Raw genomic sequence first — 15000 nt, 5'->3', positions numbered from 1 at the left:
GCCTCAGTGCTTTCTCTCAGACACGTCTCGGTTTCACAGCTTCTCAATTGTCTTTCACACACACACACACACACTCTCACGCACACACACACACACTCTCTCTCTCACACACACACACACACACACACACACACACACACTCTCTCTCTCACACACACACACTCTCTCTCTCTCTCTCTCTCACACACACACACACACTCTCTCTCACTCATGCACACACACACTCTCTCTCACTCATGCACACACACACACACACACACACACTCATCACACACACACACACACACACCTCTCTCTCTCTCTCTCACACACACACACACACACACACACACACTCTCTCTTTCACACACACACACTCTCTCTCTCACACACACACACACACACACACACACACACACACACAACACTCTCTCTCTCACTCGCTTCTCAACTGTCTTTCATTTCCTGTAAATCTTGCACAACACCTCACACACCACACTATCCCCTTCCTGATTGTCGTTGTATGTATTCGTGTGTTCTCTGTTGTGTGTGTCCTCAGGTGGTTATTAACTGTCCTCTGGTCCGGGGGCTGAAGTATAACCAGGCCACCCCGACCTTCCACCAGTGGCGTGATGCCCGTCAGGTCTGGGGTCTGAACTTCGGCAGTAAAGAAGACGCGGCTCAGTTCGCCGGCAGCATGATGCACGCGCTCGAGATGCTCAGCGGAGACGCCGGTGAGAGCCTTTCAGGGAAAAACACGTTAACAGTGACACCAACAAACCACTGAGAGGAATAACACTATAAAGCCTTGTGTGTGTGTGTGAGAAAATACTTGACCAAAAAGTGACCAGTGCATGAAAACACTGTCTCGCCACAAAACACCTTTATGTTTTATTGTTTGTCTTGAAAGGTGCGTGTCCTCCTCCTCGACCGCCTCCGAACGGCCCCAGCCCTGAGGAGACCGAGCAGAAGAGGAGGTACAGCCTTCACACAATCACAGATATAAATCAGTATATTATCACGATTTCTGAAGGATGAAGACGATGCTGAAAATACACAGAAATAAATTTACGCTTTAACATGCATTCACAGAGAAAACAGCTGTTTATATCATAAAAAATATGTCACTATTTTTACTAGTGCTGTCAAATGGTGAAAGTTTTTATTTATAAATACATATCTGTATGTATATATTTAAGAGAAACATGTATTTGAATATATTTATAGATCACATAAAATAAAAGAATAAAAATTTTTATATTTTTTAAAATATATACTATATATGTGTGTATTTATGTATATATAAATAGTAAATATACACAGTACACATATACTGTAAATATCGGATGTGAGTCGTTTGACAGCACTAATTTTTACTGTATATGTTCTTAATAAATGCGGACTTAGTAAGCAAAAGAGACTTCTTTTAAAACAAATGACAAAATCGTAACTATTTTGGAAACAACGGTTGTCAGTCACCATCCAATCAGTGGCTGAATAAAATCAAGCCCCGCCCACATATCTTTCTCATGTGTGTTTCAGACAGGAGCAGCAGGAGAGAGAGACACGCGTCCGCCGCTCCAGCCCCGCCCCAGGTCCGCCTCCAGGCCCTCCCCCTGCTCCTGGCCCCGCCTCTGGTCCGCCTCCTCCCCCGGACCTCCCCCGCTCCAGGGCCCCGCCTCTCCCCACCGCCGCCTCCTTCAGGAGGAGGCCCGCCCACCCGCCCCGCCCTCGGGAGGAGGAGGAGGAGGAGGAGGAGGAGGAGGAGGAGGAGGTGATGGAGGTCTGGCCGCAGCCCTCGCCGGAGCCAAGCTACGCAAAGCGGCCAAGGTCAGTCACATGACCATCTGATGATTAATGAGATGCGCGCGTGTGTGTGTGTGTGTGTGTGTGTGTGTGTGTGTGTGTGAGCTTTCTGTGTTAGTTCTTGATTGAGATCATGTGACCAGACGTTCAACCCAGGCCTCAGGAGGACTTGAAATTAGGCAAAACAAGTATTAAAATAAACCGAACCCACTCAAAGCTGAGATGTTTCGCTTCAGTTCAACAACTAAATAGATGTTCCTGTCTTTGAAGGACCGGGGGTTTATATGATCTTGAAAAAACCTGAACATGAGTGACCCGGGTTTTTATATCGTGATTTTATCAGCAGTTTAATAAACCCAGAAGCCTCTAGTCGTTCTTACCTGTGCTGAACAGACCGCTGCTGGTGGAGCATTGTTTTGATTCAGAAAAGATTTCTTATTGAACGTGTGTGTGTGTGTGTGTGTGTGTGTGTGTGTGTGTGTGTGTGTGCAGGAGGATAGTGGAGCTGCGGCTCCTTCAGCAAGCACTAGTACAGGAGGAGGAGGAGGAGGAGGAGGAGGAGGAGGAGGAGGAGGAGGAGGACTGATGGGAGAAATGAGTGCAATTCTCGCTCGGCGGTGAGTTTAAAGGCACCACAGTCATATGATGTTTGCTCTGCAGAAGAAAAACATTCACAAATACCTACATTTATATACACAAATACTTACAGTTAGTCTAAAAGCAGTTGCTTAGACAGGAAGTGGCTTCTCAAAGTCTCCTCCAGTGGCTCATGAGCCATTTAAAGTCAATGTGAAACTGATGCTGTGTGTGTGTGTGTGAGAGTGTGTCTGTGTGTGTGTGTGTGAGTGAGTGTGTGTGTGTGTGTGAATACAGCAGCTCTTCATCTTCATCTGTGTGTGTTACAGGAGAAAAGTGGCTGATACTCCAGTGGTCAAGAAAGAAGAAACAAGCAGCGTGAGTCGTGTGTGTGTCTGTCTGTGTGTGTGTGTGTGAGGGTGTGTGTGTGTGTGTGTGTCTATGTATGTGAGGGTGTGTGTGTGTGTGTCTGTGTGTGTGTGTGTGTGTGTGTGTCTGTGTCTGTGTGTTTCTGTGTGTGTGTGTGAGTGTGTGTCTATGTCTGTGTGTGTGTGTGTCTGTGTGTTTCTGTGTGTGTGTGTGTTGAAGTGTGTGACGGTGGTCTGCTTCTCTCTGTTCTCAGGGTGATTCAGTGAACAGTGAGTCCCGAGCCGCAGGTGAGAGTTAAATCACTTCATCATCTCAGTGCTCTTCCTGTTTACGGTGAACATCATAACCTCAAACCTCTTCGTGTTTCTTCTTCAGACAAAGCAGACGTGGTGAAGAAGCCCTGGGAGAAACCGTCGTCTGTGTCACGGTAAAAACAGGACCTCTGACTCTTCAGTAAAGCGTCGATTTTCAGCCGATTTTTAAGTAGCTTTTATTTTTCCCAACATTTCGAACAGTTCACAAACATGTTTTTAAAAGTTGTGCCTGGTTTTGAACAGAGTGAACTCAGTGCCCAAGAGTCAGGACAAGAGCCCGGTGTCTCCGGCGACGGCGGCTCCTCTGAGGTACAGTATCACTCCTCTACACCGACACACACTTCTGAAGATCCACAACAACATCTGTGTTTGACTCCTTCTTACAGAACGAGACCCAGCAGCGGCACAGGAGACACTGCAGACATGGAGAAACTCAAACAGGTCACTAACACACACACACACACACACACAGAGACAGACACACACAGAGACAGAGACAGACACACACACACACAGAGACACACACACACACAGAGACAGACACACACACACACACAGAGACAGACACACACACACACACAGAGACAGACACACACACACACAGACACACACACACAGAGACAGACACACACACACAGAGACACACACACACACAGAGACAGACACACACACACACACAGAGACACACACACACAGAGACAGACACACACACACAGAGACACACACACACAGAGACAGACACACACACACACAGAGACACACACACACACAGAGACAGACACACACAGAGACAGAGACAGACACACACACACACAGAGACACACACACACACACACACACACACAGACAGACACACACACACAGAGACAGAGACAGACACACACACACACAGAGACACACACACACAGAGACAGACACACACACACAGAGACACACACACACACACACACAGAGACAGACACACACACACACACACACACACACACACACACACACACACACAGAGACAGACACACACACACACACACACAGAGACACACACACAGACACAGACACACAGAGACACACACACACACATACAGAGACAGACACACACACAGAGACAGACACACACACACACACAGAGACACACACACACACACACACACACACACAGACAGACACACACACACACACACACACACACACACACACACAGAAACACACACACACACACAGACACACAGACACACATACACACACACACAGAGACAGACACACACTCTCACACACACACATACACAGACACACACTCATCACACACACACACACACTACACACACACACACTGACACACACACACACACACACACTCACACACACACACACACACACACACACACACACTCACACACACACACACACACACACACACACACACACACACACACAGAACACACACACACACACACACACACACACACACACACACACACACACACTGACACACACACACACACTATACTGAAAACAAGCAAGCCCTGCCCAGATTAAACTCAAAAGTAGCATGCGCATTACTTTCTATAAAAGTCACTTAGTAAATTAGTAAAGTAAGTTAATTTAGTAAATTAGTTCCTATCTTAAGGAGTAAAGCGACATTATAACGCATCTCTTTTAAACGTAACTCCCCCGACTCTTCTCTGTCTGAGCGCAGGACATCCTGGAGGAGATGCGTAAGGAGCTTCAGAAGGTGAAGGACGAGATCATCAGCGGTCAGTCGGGTTCCTCGCTCTTCTTCACAGACACTCGTGATCCCGCTCTGAGTCTTGTGTTTCCTCCACAGCTCTGCTGGACGAGCTGCAGAAGATCAACGCTGCGTAGGAAGACCAACCACGAACACAAGACGCTTCTCTCTCACGCTTCAAGACGCTCGAAACCCTTTCACACACATCACCTAACACCCGCGGCCTTTCACTGCTCCTTCTTCCTGAATGTTCATTTAATGTTGAGCGTTCGTTCTGTCCCTTGCATTTGTGTTTTAATCTCGTCTCACGTGTTCCTCCTGCATCTAGAAATGCTGCGACTAGTTAGATGTTGACCTCTGTAATGATCAGAATTCATAAGATTATGTGTAATAGCAGGTTATTTATCAAGCACTGTTATGTAAACTGTTCTGCAGGGGTTTTCAAACTGGGTCCCGGGTCAGTGGTTCAGAAAAAAACGGTGTGAAAATTCAGGAAATGTGAAAAATATCTGATTAAATTAAATAAATATAAATAAATAATCTGAATTTTTAAAAAAATTGATTGACATAAAGTTAATAAGATTATTATATGGTGTTCAACAATAATTTGTATAAAATAAAATAAGTGATAAAAATAAATGTTTTTAAAAATATTGAAATTAGATTAAATTGGAATTTTTGGATTAAAAATGTGATTAAAATAAATTGATTTATACCCAATCATCCGAAACATTCATTACAATAAATTGATTTAATAATAAGCAATTTGAATAAAATAAAGTTAATTAAAATAAATAGCTTTCCATGTGAAATAGTGTATTTTAATTATAAGGCTAATAAAAATAAGGTGAATAAAATAGCATAAACTATTTAAAATGTGACTTAAATAAATCTAATGCAGTATTCTGGCGAGCAAGAATAATGTATTGTTAAAAAGTTTGAAAAGCTAGTTTGGGTCAAATAAAAAATAAAATGTAAAAGTTGATTCACTCAAGAATTTTTAATAATAGTTTTTTGCAATATGAATGTATTTTATAGCTTAATATTTTTATAGCTTCATTCAGGGCCCCTTCATTCAATTCAGGGCCCCTTGCAGGATCATCATACTTGGTGGCACCTGAAAGATTGAAAATCCCTGAGTTATTATTAAATCTGGTAAAATAATAAGAGTCTCAGGGATGCGCAGATGTTGTGATCATCAGCTGTTTCAAACTAACTATGTAGCAATCTGTGTGTTATTTGTGTGTGATTAACAGAACAGTACTGTAGTATTGTGTAGTATTGTGTAGTGTGTGCTGTGAGTTTGATCCGCTATGCAGCGCTCGGGAGAGCAAATAAAGCCGTCTGAAGGTCAGGCTGATCCCGGATCAGTGTCTCCGCGTCACTCTGTTTCCCGCCGCGGCGGCGGAGCGCGCCGGACTGACCCCGGATCAGCGGGGGGCGGGGCGCGGCGCGGTGACGTCACGCGGCGTGACGCGAGGCTGGTGAACTCTGGACGCGAGAGACGAGTCGAGTCGTGCGAGAGCGCGTCGAATTTTTTCACTCGATCCGGATCGAAACGCGATAAATGACGCGAGGCGGCCGTCGGCGTGCTCGCGTTTAACGACGGTACGAGCGGAGCGATGTTTAAGCCGGAGTTTGTGTGCTAAACGACCGCCCGCGCTGACAGCAAACAGGTAGTTTGGGTGAACCGCTAAACTAACCCGTTTAACTAGCGCGTTTCGCCGCGATATCGGAGGTAACGCGGGAATGATATCGGCTTGAGAGCGGCGGGTCGCGTCGCGTCGCGTCGGTTTGCTCGCCGAAGCTCAAAGTTCATGTCGTGTTAGTTTGTTGAGGTAAGTTAGCTTAGCTTCAACTAGCAGCTTCACGCGACTAACTAAACCTTCCTCTGGAGATTTCCGTCACGAGTTCCTGGCGTTTTAACTCGTAATGTTGTGTCAGTCGTTCAGTTTACCGCTTTTTAACTGTACTGTGGTAATATCGCAGCGTTTGGACGTTTAGCGCGTCAGTAACGTGATCCTCTGTCAAGTGTCGTGTAAAGATCAGAGTATTTGAGTATGGTAATCATTCAGTAGCACGGTATGTGTCAGAGTATCGTGTTATTACCACAGGAAACCACCGGTTACTTTAACTATTCTATAGCTTTATTTTAGTGTGTTTTATGTGTGCTTTATTATTATTATTATTTTATTATTTTCAAGTTAATTTTTAATTCCAAATCATTTTTTGATCAAACGAAATATTCCCACAGTAACATAAATCACATATAATTAATTTTTTTTTAATTTCACAATCAGTCAATACAAAGCATAGATGTTAATGTGAGCAAACCAAGGGCCTTTTTATTTTTAATTAATTATTATAGTTTAGTTATAATTATGTTTAGGTTTATTTGGTTGTAAAAGTTAAATTAAAAAGTCAGATCAATCCGAGCGAAAAATGTTAAAGAAAAAAAAGTTTTGGAGGTTTTGATGCTTTTAAAAACTTTTTTATTTTTTTAAATGACAGATTTTTATTCAAATTTGTGTTTTATTTTTTACCACAACAAAATGTTGAAGAGAGATTAAATATGACACTCTATATAAACTAGATTAATTTAAGTTATACAAAACCTTTGTTTGTCATTAAAACATTTTTTAAATCGAATCCGTCTTAATCAAAGAGACACTATTATCAGTTATCATTTTCGACACTTAAAAATGATGTTCAATCAAAGATTCTGGACCGTTTAAAGCAAAGATAAATAAAAGAAACCTTAACTATTCGGAAACTGAAATTAAAGTTTTAAATATTTTAGTTTTAACTTTTTAATTTAAATAAGTTTAAATTGATCCAAAGCAAATATATATTCAAACAGGTTTTTAAGCTGTACATTGTGTTCAACTCTTTAAAAAAAAAACAAACTTAAATTTGTATTAAAAATGCAGCCCCTGTTACCAGGTTGAAGTGTCAATCACTCTGAAGCCCCGCCCATCATGACGGAGGTCAGCGTGGTGAAGGAAGGATGGCTTTATAAACGAGGTACAGATGATTCCTGTGCTGTGTGCCGCGGTGTCAGACGTCCTGTTCTGATGTGTGTGTGTGTGTGTGTGTGTGTGTGACACACAGGTGAGTACATAAAGACATGGAGGCCGAGATACTTCATCCTGAAGAGCGATGGATCCTTCATGGGTTACAAGGAGAAGCCGGAGCTGATGGATCAGAGCTCAGCTCCTCTCAATAACTTCTCTGTGGAAGGTGAGTTCTGCTCCGGATGCTGAGGCGGTGATATACGCTGTGTGTGTGTGTGTGTGTGTAAACGGGTCATGTGTTCTCAGAGTGTCAGCTGATGAAGACCGAGCGTCCACGACCCAACACCTTCATGATCCGCTGTCTGCAGTGGACGAGCGTCATCGAGAGGACCTTTCACGTGGAGAGCAGTGAGGAGAGGTGAACCCCAGCTTCATCACACACGCACACACACACACACACACACACACGTCTGCATCACACAGTCTCACACACACACTCACACACACACGTCTGCATCACACAGTCTCACACACACACACGTCTGCATCACACAGTCTCACACACACACACACACACACACACGTCTGCATCACACATCACACATGAGTTTTCAAAATGCATAGAAAAATCGAATAAAAAGACAAAGATATAAAAACATCAAGTTTAATAAACGGCTTTTATCCCATGAATCCCAAAAATATTTTATTAAACATATGCATTTAGAAGTTTGGGATCGGTGAAGTTTCTAGTGTTGTGTGGGTGTGTATCTACATGTTATTATATACGGCAAATCCATTACGGCGTGTGTTCTTCTCGTGTCTGAATCCCTGTAGGGACGAGTGGATGCGAGCGATCCAGGCCGTGGCCAATGGGCTGCAGGCGCGGGACGCAGACGAGCCAATGGAGATCAAGTTCAGCTCTCCCGGGGACTTCAGCGCTCTGGAGGACATGGAGGTGTCTCTGTCCAAGTCCAGCTCCAGAGTGGTGCGTCAGAATAGAAATCAGGCAGCTGGTGATGATGATGATGATGGTGATGATGATGATGATGATGATGATGGTGGTGGTGGTTTGTGCTCTCAGACGATGAATGACTTTGATTACCTGAAGCTGCTGGGTAAAGGCACGTTTGGGAAGGTGATTCTGGTTCGAGAGAAAGCCTCAGGGATGTACTACGCCATGAAGATCCTGCGGAAGGAAGTCATCATCGCTAAGGTGACAGCTAACCGACCTTTACTAACCGACCCGTGACACTTCAACTATTTTTATTTGTAATGAACACATTAAAGTGATTTACACTTTGATTATTTGTTTTTTGTACGTCAATGCTTTTGTTTAGATATGAAAAATGATAAAGGTATTGCATAATTTGTTTCTTTTAAGGTTAGTTAGTTTAGGTTATCTGTTCTTATACTAATCCAACAAAATGCATGTTTTTTTTTTTTAAATACTCGCCTCAATAAAATTATAAGAAAAGATCAAAATCATAAACTTTTTGAATTCTGTTCAGGACAAACAGTCTATCACTAAACTAAACACACACCTCTGTGGATCATTCAGCCAACAACACCGTGTTCAGAGTCAAGGGGGTGTAAACTTGGGCCATTTTTGTTATTTACACTATTATTTTCCCTTGTAGACTATATGTAAACCTTTTTAATGAGAAATATATTATTCAGTACCAAATAATATGTATGTTCTACTCTGTATTTTGTGTGTGTGTGTGTGTGTGTGTGTGTGTGTGTGTGTGTGTGTGTAGGATGAAGTGGCACATACAGTTACAGAGAGTCGAGTGCTGCAGAACACCAGACATCCTTTCCTCACGGTGAGCGTGTGTGTGTGAGCGTGTGTGTGTGTGGCGCGTGTGTGTGTGCGCGCGTGTGTGTGCGCGCGCGTGTGTGTGTGTGCGCGCGTGTGTGTGTGTGGTGTGTGTGTGTGTGTGTGGCGTGCGTGTGTGCGTGTAGCGTGTGTGTGTGGAGCAGCGTGTGTGTGTGTGTGCGCAGCGTGTGTGTTCATAGCACACACATGAATGTCTGACTACTCTCTGTTGTGTTCCAGACTCTTAAATACGCCTTCCAGACTCCTGACCGGCTGTGTTTTGTGATGGAGTATGCTAACGGAGGAGAGGTATGGATGTGTTTGTCAGACTGTTTTCAGTCTCTCTCTCTCTCTCTCTCTCTCCTGTGCTCTTGACGTGTCTCTCGCCCGCAGCTCTTCTTCCATCTCTCCCGTGAGCGGGTCTTCTCTGAGGACAGAGCCCGGTTCTATGGTGCTGAGATCGTCTCTGCTCTCGACTATCTTCACTCTCAGAACGTCGTCTACAGGGACCTGAAGGTCAGACACACTTTTAGTATTCTTCATCAGTTTAGATTTCTTGGAACACATTTTAGAAATGTTAACTAATTAACCTTATTGTACAGTGTTAACCCATAAATAATATAAAATCAGTAATAGTTGTCTTTTTTGTTTGTTTGTTTTGAGAATTGAATATAATCTCCAATTATGAAACTAAAAGCAACAGTAGGTGCAGTGAAGGAGTCATTGATGATATATATATATATATTTTATAACACACTCTTTTACATACACAGATGTTTTACAAAGACATGTTTTTTGCAGTGTTTTATGAAAGACCAAATATGTTATTGTTTTGCAAAGAACAGGAACAGAAAGCCAATATGTACTGATTCATTCACTAACCTCATTCATTTAGAAATGAAGGTTGTTTTTATGAATGAATCACTGAATCATTCATTGATTCATTTAGTAGTGAATCAGTGCTGTGTTGATCGGAGACGCTCATTTGTGAAATTGATCAAAACAGACAATATTGTAACACTATTGTATGAAAGCTCATTGCAGTCGTGACCGAAGCAGTTGTTCTTGTTCTGTTCGCTCAGCTGGAGAACCTCATGCTGGATAAAGACGGACATATTAAGATCACAGACTTCGGTCTCTGTAAGGAGGGGATCACCGACGAGGCCACCATGAGAACGTTCTGTGGAACCCCAGAATACCTTGCTCCAGAGGTACTGTGAGGTCTGCTGGGGGCCGACGGGGCCCGACAGGGGCCTCACGCTCACAGTTCACACGTGTGTGTGTGTGTGTGTGTGTGTGAATGAAAGCCTTGCGAACGAAAAGTTTTGGAAATTAACTGAAAACAACATGGGCATTTTCATAATAAATATACATTCGCCAAACCTTTTTTTTTTTTTTTTTTTTTTTTTTTAAACGTAATTTTTCCCTCCTTAACTAATATATCCCAAATTACTAGAACATTTTTGTTCACACATTAAAATGATCCAGCATGGTTTATTAACACAGATGTCAGTCATAACTGTCACCGTATGCACAAACCTACATGTTTTACAAATAAATGCACATTTTTACGAATGAATGCAGATATTCTGCTTACAAACGCCAATTTTTCACAAGCCCTCCCAGATGTCTCATGATTTTAAGGATGAACACGATTATTTTTGGCGATACAACTGGGATACAATTTCTGATTTATAAAGGATTTTGTAAAATAATCCTAAACGTTTGTGACAGTTTCTGAAATGAAAAGTGATATATAGAACATCCATATGCACAAAATGTTTGCATTTATAATAAGAATGCATACTGTGACCGTTGTGATTATAACATCTTGTCTCTTCGTCTTTGTTTTAATTAGCATGTAATTAATAATCTTTCTAAATCCTGATGGTGCGTGTGTTTGGTGAGTCTGACTCTGGAGCCGGACGTGTGTCCAGGTGCTGGAGGACAACGACTACGGCCGAGCGGTGGACTGGTGGGGTCTGGGGGTGGTCATGTATGAGATGATGTGTGGACGCCTGCCCTTCTACAACCAGGACCACGAGCGGCTCTTCGAGCTCATCGTGATGGAGGAGATCCGCTTCCCCAAGAACCTCTCGCCCGAAGCCAAAGCCCTGCTGACCGGCCTGCTGAGAAAAGACCCCAAGCAGAGGTCGGCCGAGTCCGCTCCGTTCTTTAGCCCACTTTAACAGTACAGATCTCCTCGAAGCACTCGGCCGTAAATCATTAGCTGTGAGCAGAGTTTCTTCAGATGACGATCAGATCATCGATTAATGACTAAATCGGGTATCTCGTATGCAGCAGAGGATAGAGAGAGCTTTGATAACCTGTGGTTTTGTATGTGGCTGGAGCTCCTCGTGGTCAGCTGACGCTGTGAATGCTTCTGATTGGCTGCAGGCTGGGGGGCGGAGCCGAAGACGCCAGAGAAGTGATGGGGCACAAGTTCTTCTTCTGCGTTCACTGGGAGGACGTGCTGCAGAAAAAGGTGCTTCTCGGCGAGTGTTTGCGTCTGAAGGGTCCGGAGGTAGACGCTGACGTCTGTTTCTTGTTGTTTCTGCAGCTGGTGCCTCTCTTTAAACCTCAGGTGACGTCGGAGACGGACACGCGCTACTTCGACGACGAGTTCACGGCACAGAGCATCACTGTGACTCCACCGGACAAGCGTAAGATAAAAACACCTCTCACGTGGAGGTGGGCACACCGTGTTCTAGATCATCGTTTCTTGGAGGAACACAGATATTTTAACAGTGAAGAGATTAAACATTAATACACATTTGACACATATTTTGCAAACTCGGATGTTTTACAAACACATTTTACAAATGAATGGTGATATATTTCAGATAAAGGCAAGTGTTTTCCAAAGAAAAACATTTTAAAAACTCGAATATCACAAACTAGCTTAATTTTTTTATGAACATATAAATATTTTGTTAATGATTTACAGACAAAAGCTAAATATTTCACAGAAAGAAACGAATGCATGTGGTTTCTGAATTGTGAAGAGGGGTGTGTGTGTTTGTGTGTGTGTGTGTGATGAAGAGGTGTGTGTGTGTGTGTGTGATGAAGAGGTGTGTGTGTGTGTGTGTGATGAAGAGGTGTGTGTGTGTGTGTGTGTGTGTGTGTGATGAAGAGGTGTGTGTGTGTGTGATGAAGAGGTGTGTGTGTGTGATGAAGAGGTGTGTGTGTGTGTGTGTGATGAAGAGGTGTGTGTGTGTGTGTGTGTGTGTGATGAAGAGGTGTGTGTGTGTGTGTGTGTGTGTGATGAAAGAGGTGTGTGTGTGTGTGTGTATGTGTGATGAAGAGTGTGTGTGTGTGTGTGTGTGTGTGTATGTGTGATGAAGAGATGTGTGTGTATGTGTGATGAAGAGATGTGTGTGTGTGTGATGAAGAGGTGTGTGTTTGTGTGTATGTATGATGGTGTGTGTGTGTTTGTGTGTATGTATGATGGTGTGTGTGTGTGTGTATTATAAAGGGGTGTGTGTGTGATGAAGAGGAGTGTGTGTGTGTGTATTATAAAGGGTGTGTGTGTGTGATGAAGAGGAGTGTGTGTGTGTGTATTATAAAGGGGTGTGTGTGTGATGAAGAGGTGTGTGTGTGTGTGTGTGTGTGCGCGCTGGCTGATATTTCCTCTCTGTTGTGTTTCAGCGAGCCGCCGGGACGTGGAGGACTCTGGGCCGGTCGCTCACTTTCCTCAGTTCTCTTACTCCGCCAGCGTACGAGAGTGACTCCGTCCCATAATGCATCTGGATGGACTGAAGTCACGCGTGTCTCAGATGAATGTATTGATTAGCGGTGCTCAGAATGTAAAGCCAGGCACGCTGCTGTGGTTCCTCTTAATCACCGGAGGAAGACGAGCAGCGCGTCATTTTAAGTCCGTTTCTGTCACGAGGTCACAGACAAACACTAAGTGTCACGATCACAATCACAAACATTAAAGACTTTCATCCTGTCCCTCAGACCGAGCCGTGCCTGTGTCTGCTTCTCTTCACCCTCAAACCCAGCGGGATGTTTCTAGAAACACTTCAGCCTGGTTCAGTTTCTAACCATTGATCATAATAGAAGAAAAAGACTCATTAACTCTAATAAGATATCATATTTAATATGCACATATTATCTAAGGTTTCGATGATCAAACTTTCCTGTTAAACACATTTCACACACACTCTCAGGTCTTCTGACTGCTAGTTTAGAGAGCTTCCTCCAGGAAAAGCTCTTTCAGTGTAATTGTACTGAAATCTGGGCTGATTCTGATCAAGTAAAGCTCATATCTCCAGATGAACTCTTACTGTCTTTTACTTGATTTTCTAGAAGAATCTGATCATCAGGATCTTTTGAGGAGCTTTACTTTCACTGTTCCTCCAAAACATCTCACATCTTCTGAGGAGACTTTATCTCTTCATTATATCTTTAGATCAGAGACATATTATTAGAGATGATAGAGCTCATATTTCTATAAGTTCATGTCGGTATGAATTCGCATTTTGCTCCAAATAATTATATTTGGAGCAAGAAATAATAAAAGAAAATAAGTCCAAATATTTTTTTCGAATAGTTTTATATTATATATATATATATATATATATATATATATATATATATATATATATATATATATATATATAAATCCTAACTGTGAACAATTAATTTTTAATTTAATAATCGCGTTTAATGACGTCAGGCCGTTCTGGCGTTCTTCGCTCACGTGACGTGCTGCAGCGGCTGTCAAGTGCGAGCCAATGAGGTTCGAGGAGTCGTCACGTGATCACAACAGGAAGTGCCGCCGGACAGCGATCTCTATGAGAAGGCGCGGCTGCTGCTGTCTGCTCGCTCTCAGCATGGCGTTTCTCCTCTTCCTCATCTTCATCTGCGGCTCCTTCAGCTCTCACGTGAGTCTGATCCATCGATCGATAAAATGATCGCTGTTTCACCTGAGAGCGAACGTCACGTGATGTGTGTGTGTTTACCTGTAGCATGCTAGTTATGTAATATTAGCTTTAAATAAGTGGTTGTTATTGTAAATATTACATTACTAGCATGCTAATACGGTGTTACTATGGTAAACCCAGGCTAGTACTGTGGAGCATTTCGGTACTTCTTGTTAGTACACCGAAAAATCAACAAATAGAGTTTAAGACTGTCTCAGGACGTGATATTATCCACGGTGTGTCATGTTTCTCGTGTTGTTTTTGTCTGATGTTTGTTCTCAGACCAGTGTGGCGTCCAGATCTCGGCCCGAGTTCAGGGTTTCTGGTCGGGTTCTGTATAAACTGGACCTCTCCTGGCCCCAGAAGCCCGAGGTGTTCACCGGACAGGTGTTTGGTGTCGCGGTCGATCACCTGAGAGGTCTGGTGTATGCGGCTCAGGTGAGTCCCGGCCACCTCAGGAAACCAGGGCACACAT

At 43.3% G+C, this 15000-nt stretch overlaps 1 protein-coding gene and 2 pseudogenes across 7 annotated transcripts; all 3 read left to right on the top strand.

The window, feature by feature from the left end:
- LOC122355849 overlaps positions 1–5239 on the top strand; it is a 10702-nt pseudogene extending 5463 nt beyond the window's left edge.
- A 985-nt stretch (positions 5240–6224) lies between these two features.
- On the top strand, positions 6225–13556 carry LOC122355848 (RAC-beta serine/threonine-protein kinase-like). Of its 7 annotated transcripts, none has more exons than XM_043254423.1 (14): positions 6225–6375; positions 7698–7791; positions 7879–8007; positions 8088–8199; positions 8616–8766; positions 8863–8994; positions 9539–9604; positions 9838–9906; positions 9991–10113; positions 10680–10808; positions 11535–11749; positions 11995–12082; positions 12158–12288; positions 13246–13556. In XM_043254423.1, exons 2-14 carry the CDS (start codon positions 7746–7748, stop codon positions 13388–13390), a joined length of 1536 nt encoding a protein of 511 aa, XP_043110358.1. In that variant the 5' UTR covers positions 6225–6375; positions 7698–7745; the 3' UTR covers positions 13391–13556. The 7 variants fall into 7 exon arrangements, with proteins under 7 accessions (XP_043110358.1, XP_043110361.1, XP_043110359.1 ...); XM_043254426.1 differs by having other exon boundaries at positions 6227–6375; positions 7711–7791; XM_043254424.1 differs by lacking the exon at positions 6225–6375 and adding an exon at positions 6421–6443.
- Positions 13557–14321: 765 nt separating this feature from the next.
- The window catches only part of LOC122355850, an 8088-nt pseudogene continuing 7409 nt past the window's right edge, over positions 14322–15000 (top strand).

This window comes from Puntigrus tetrazona, chromosome 12 (genome assembly GCF_018831695.1).
Source record: "Puntigrus tetrazona isolate hp1 chromosome 12, ASM1883169v1, whole genome shotgun sequence".
Lineage (NCBI taxonomy): Eukaryota > Metazoa > Chordata > Actinopteri > Cypriniformes > Cyprinidae > Puntigrus > Puntigrus tetrazona.
This window is presented reverse-complemented; position numbering and strand designations above follow the sequence as displayed.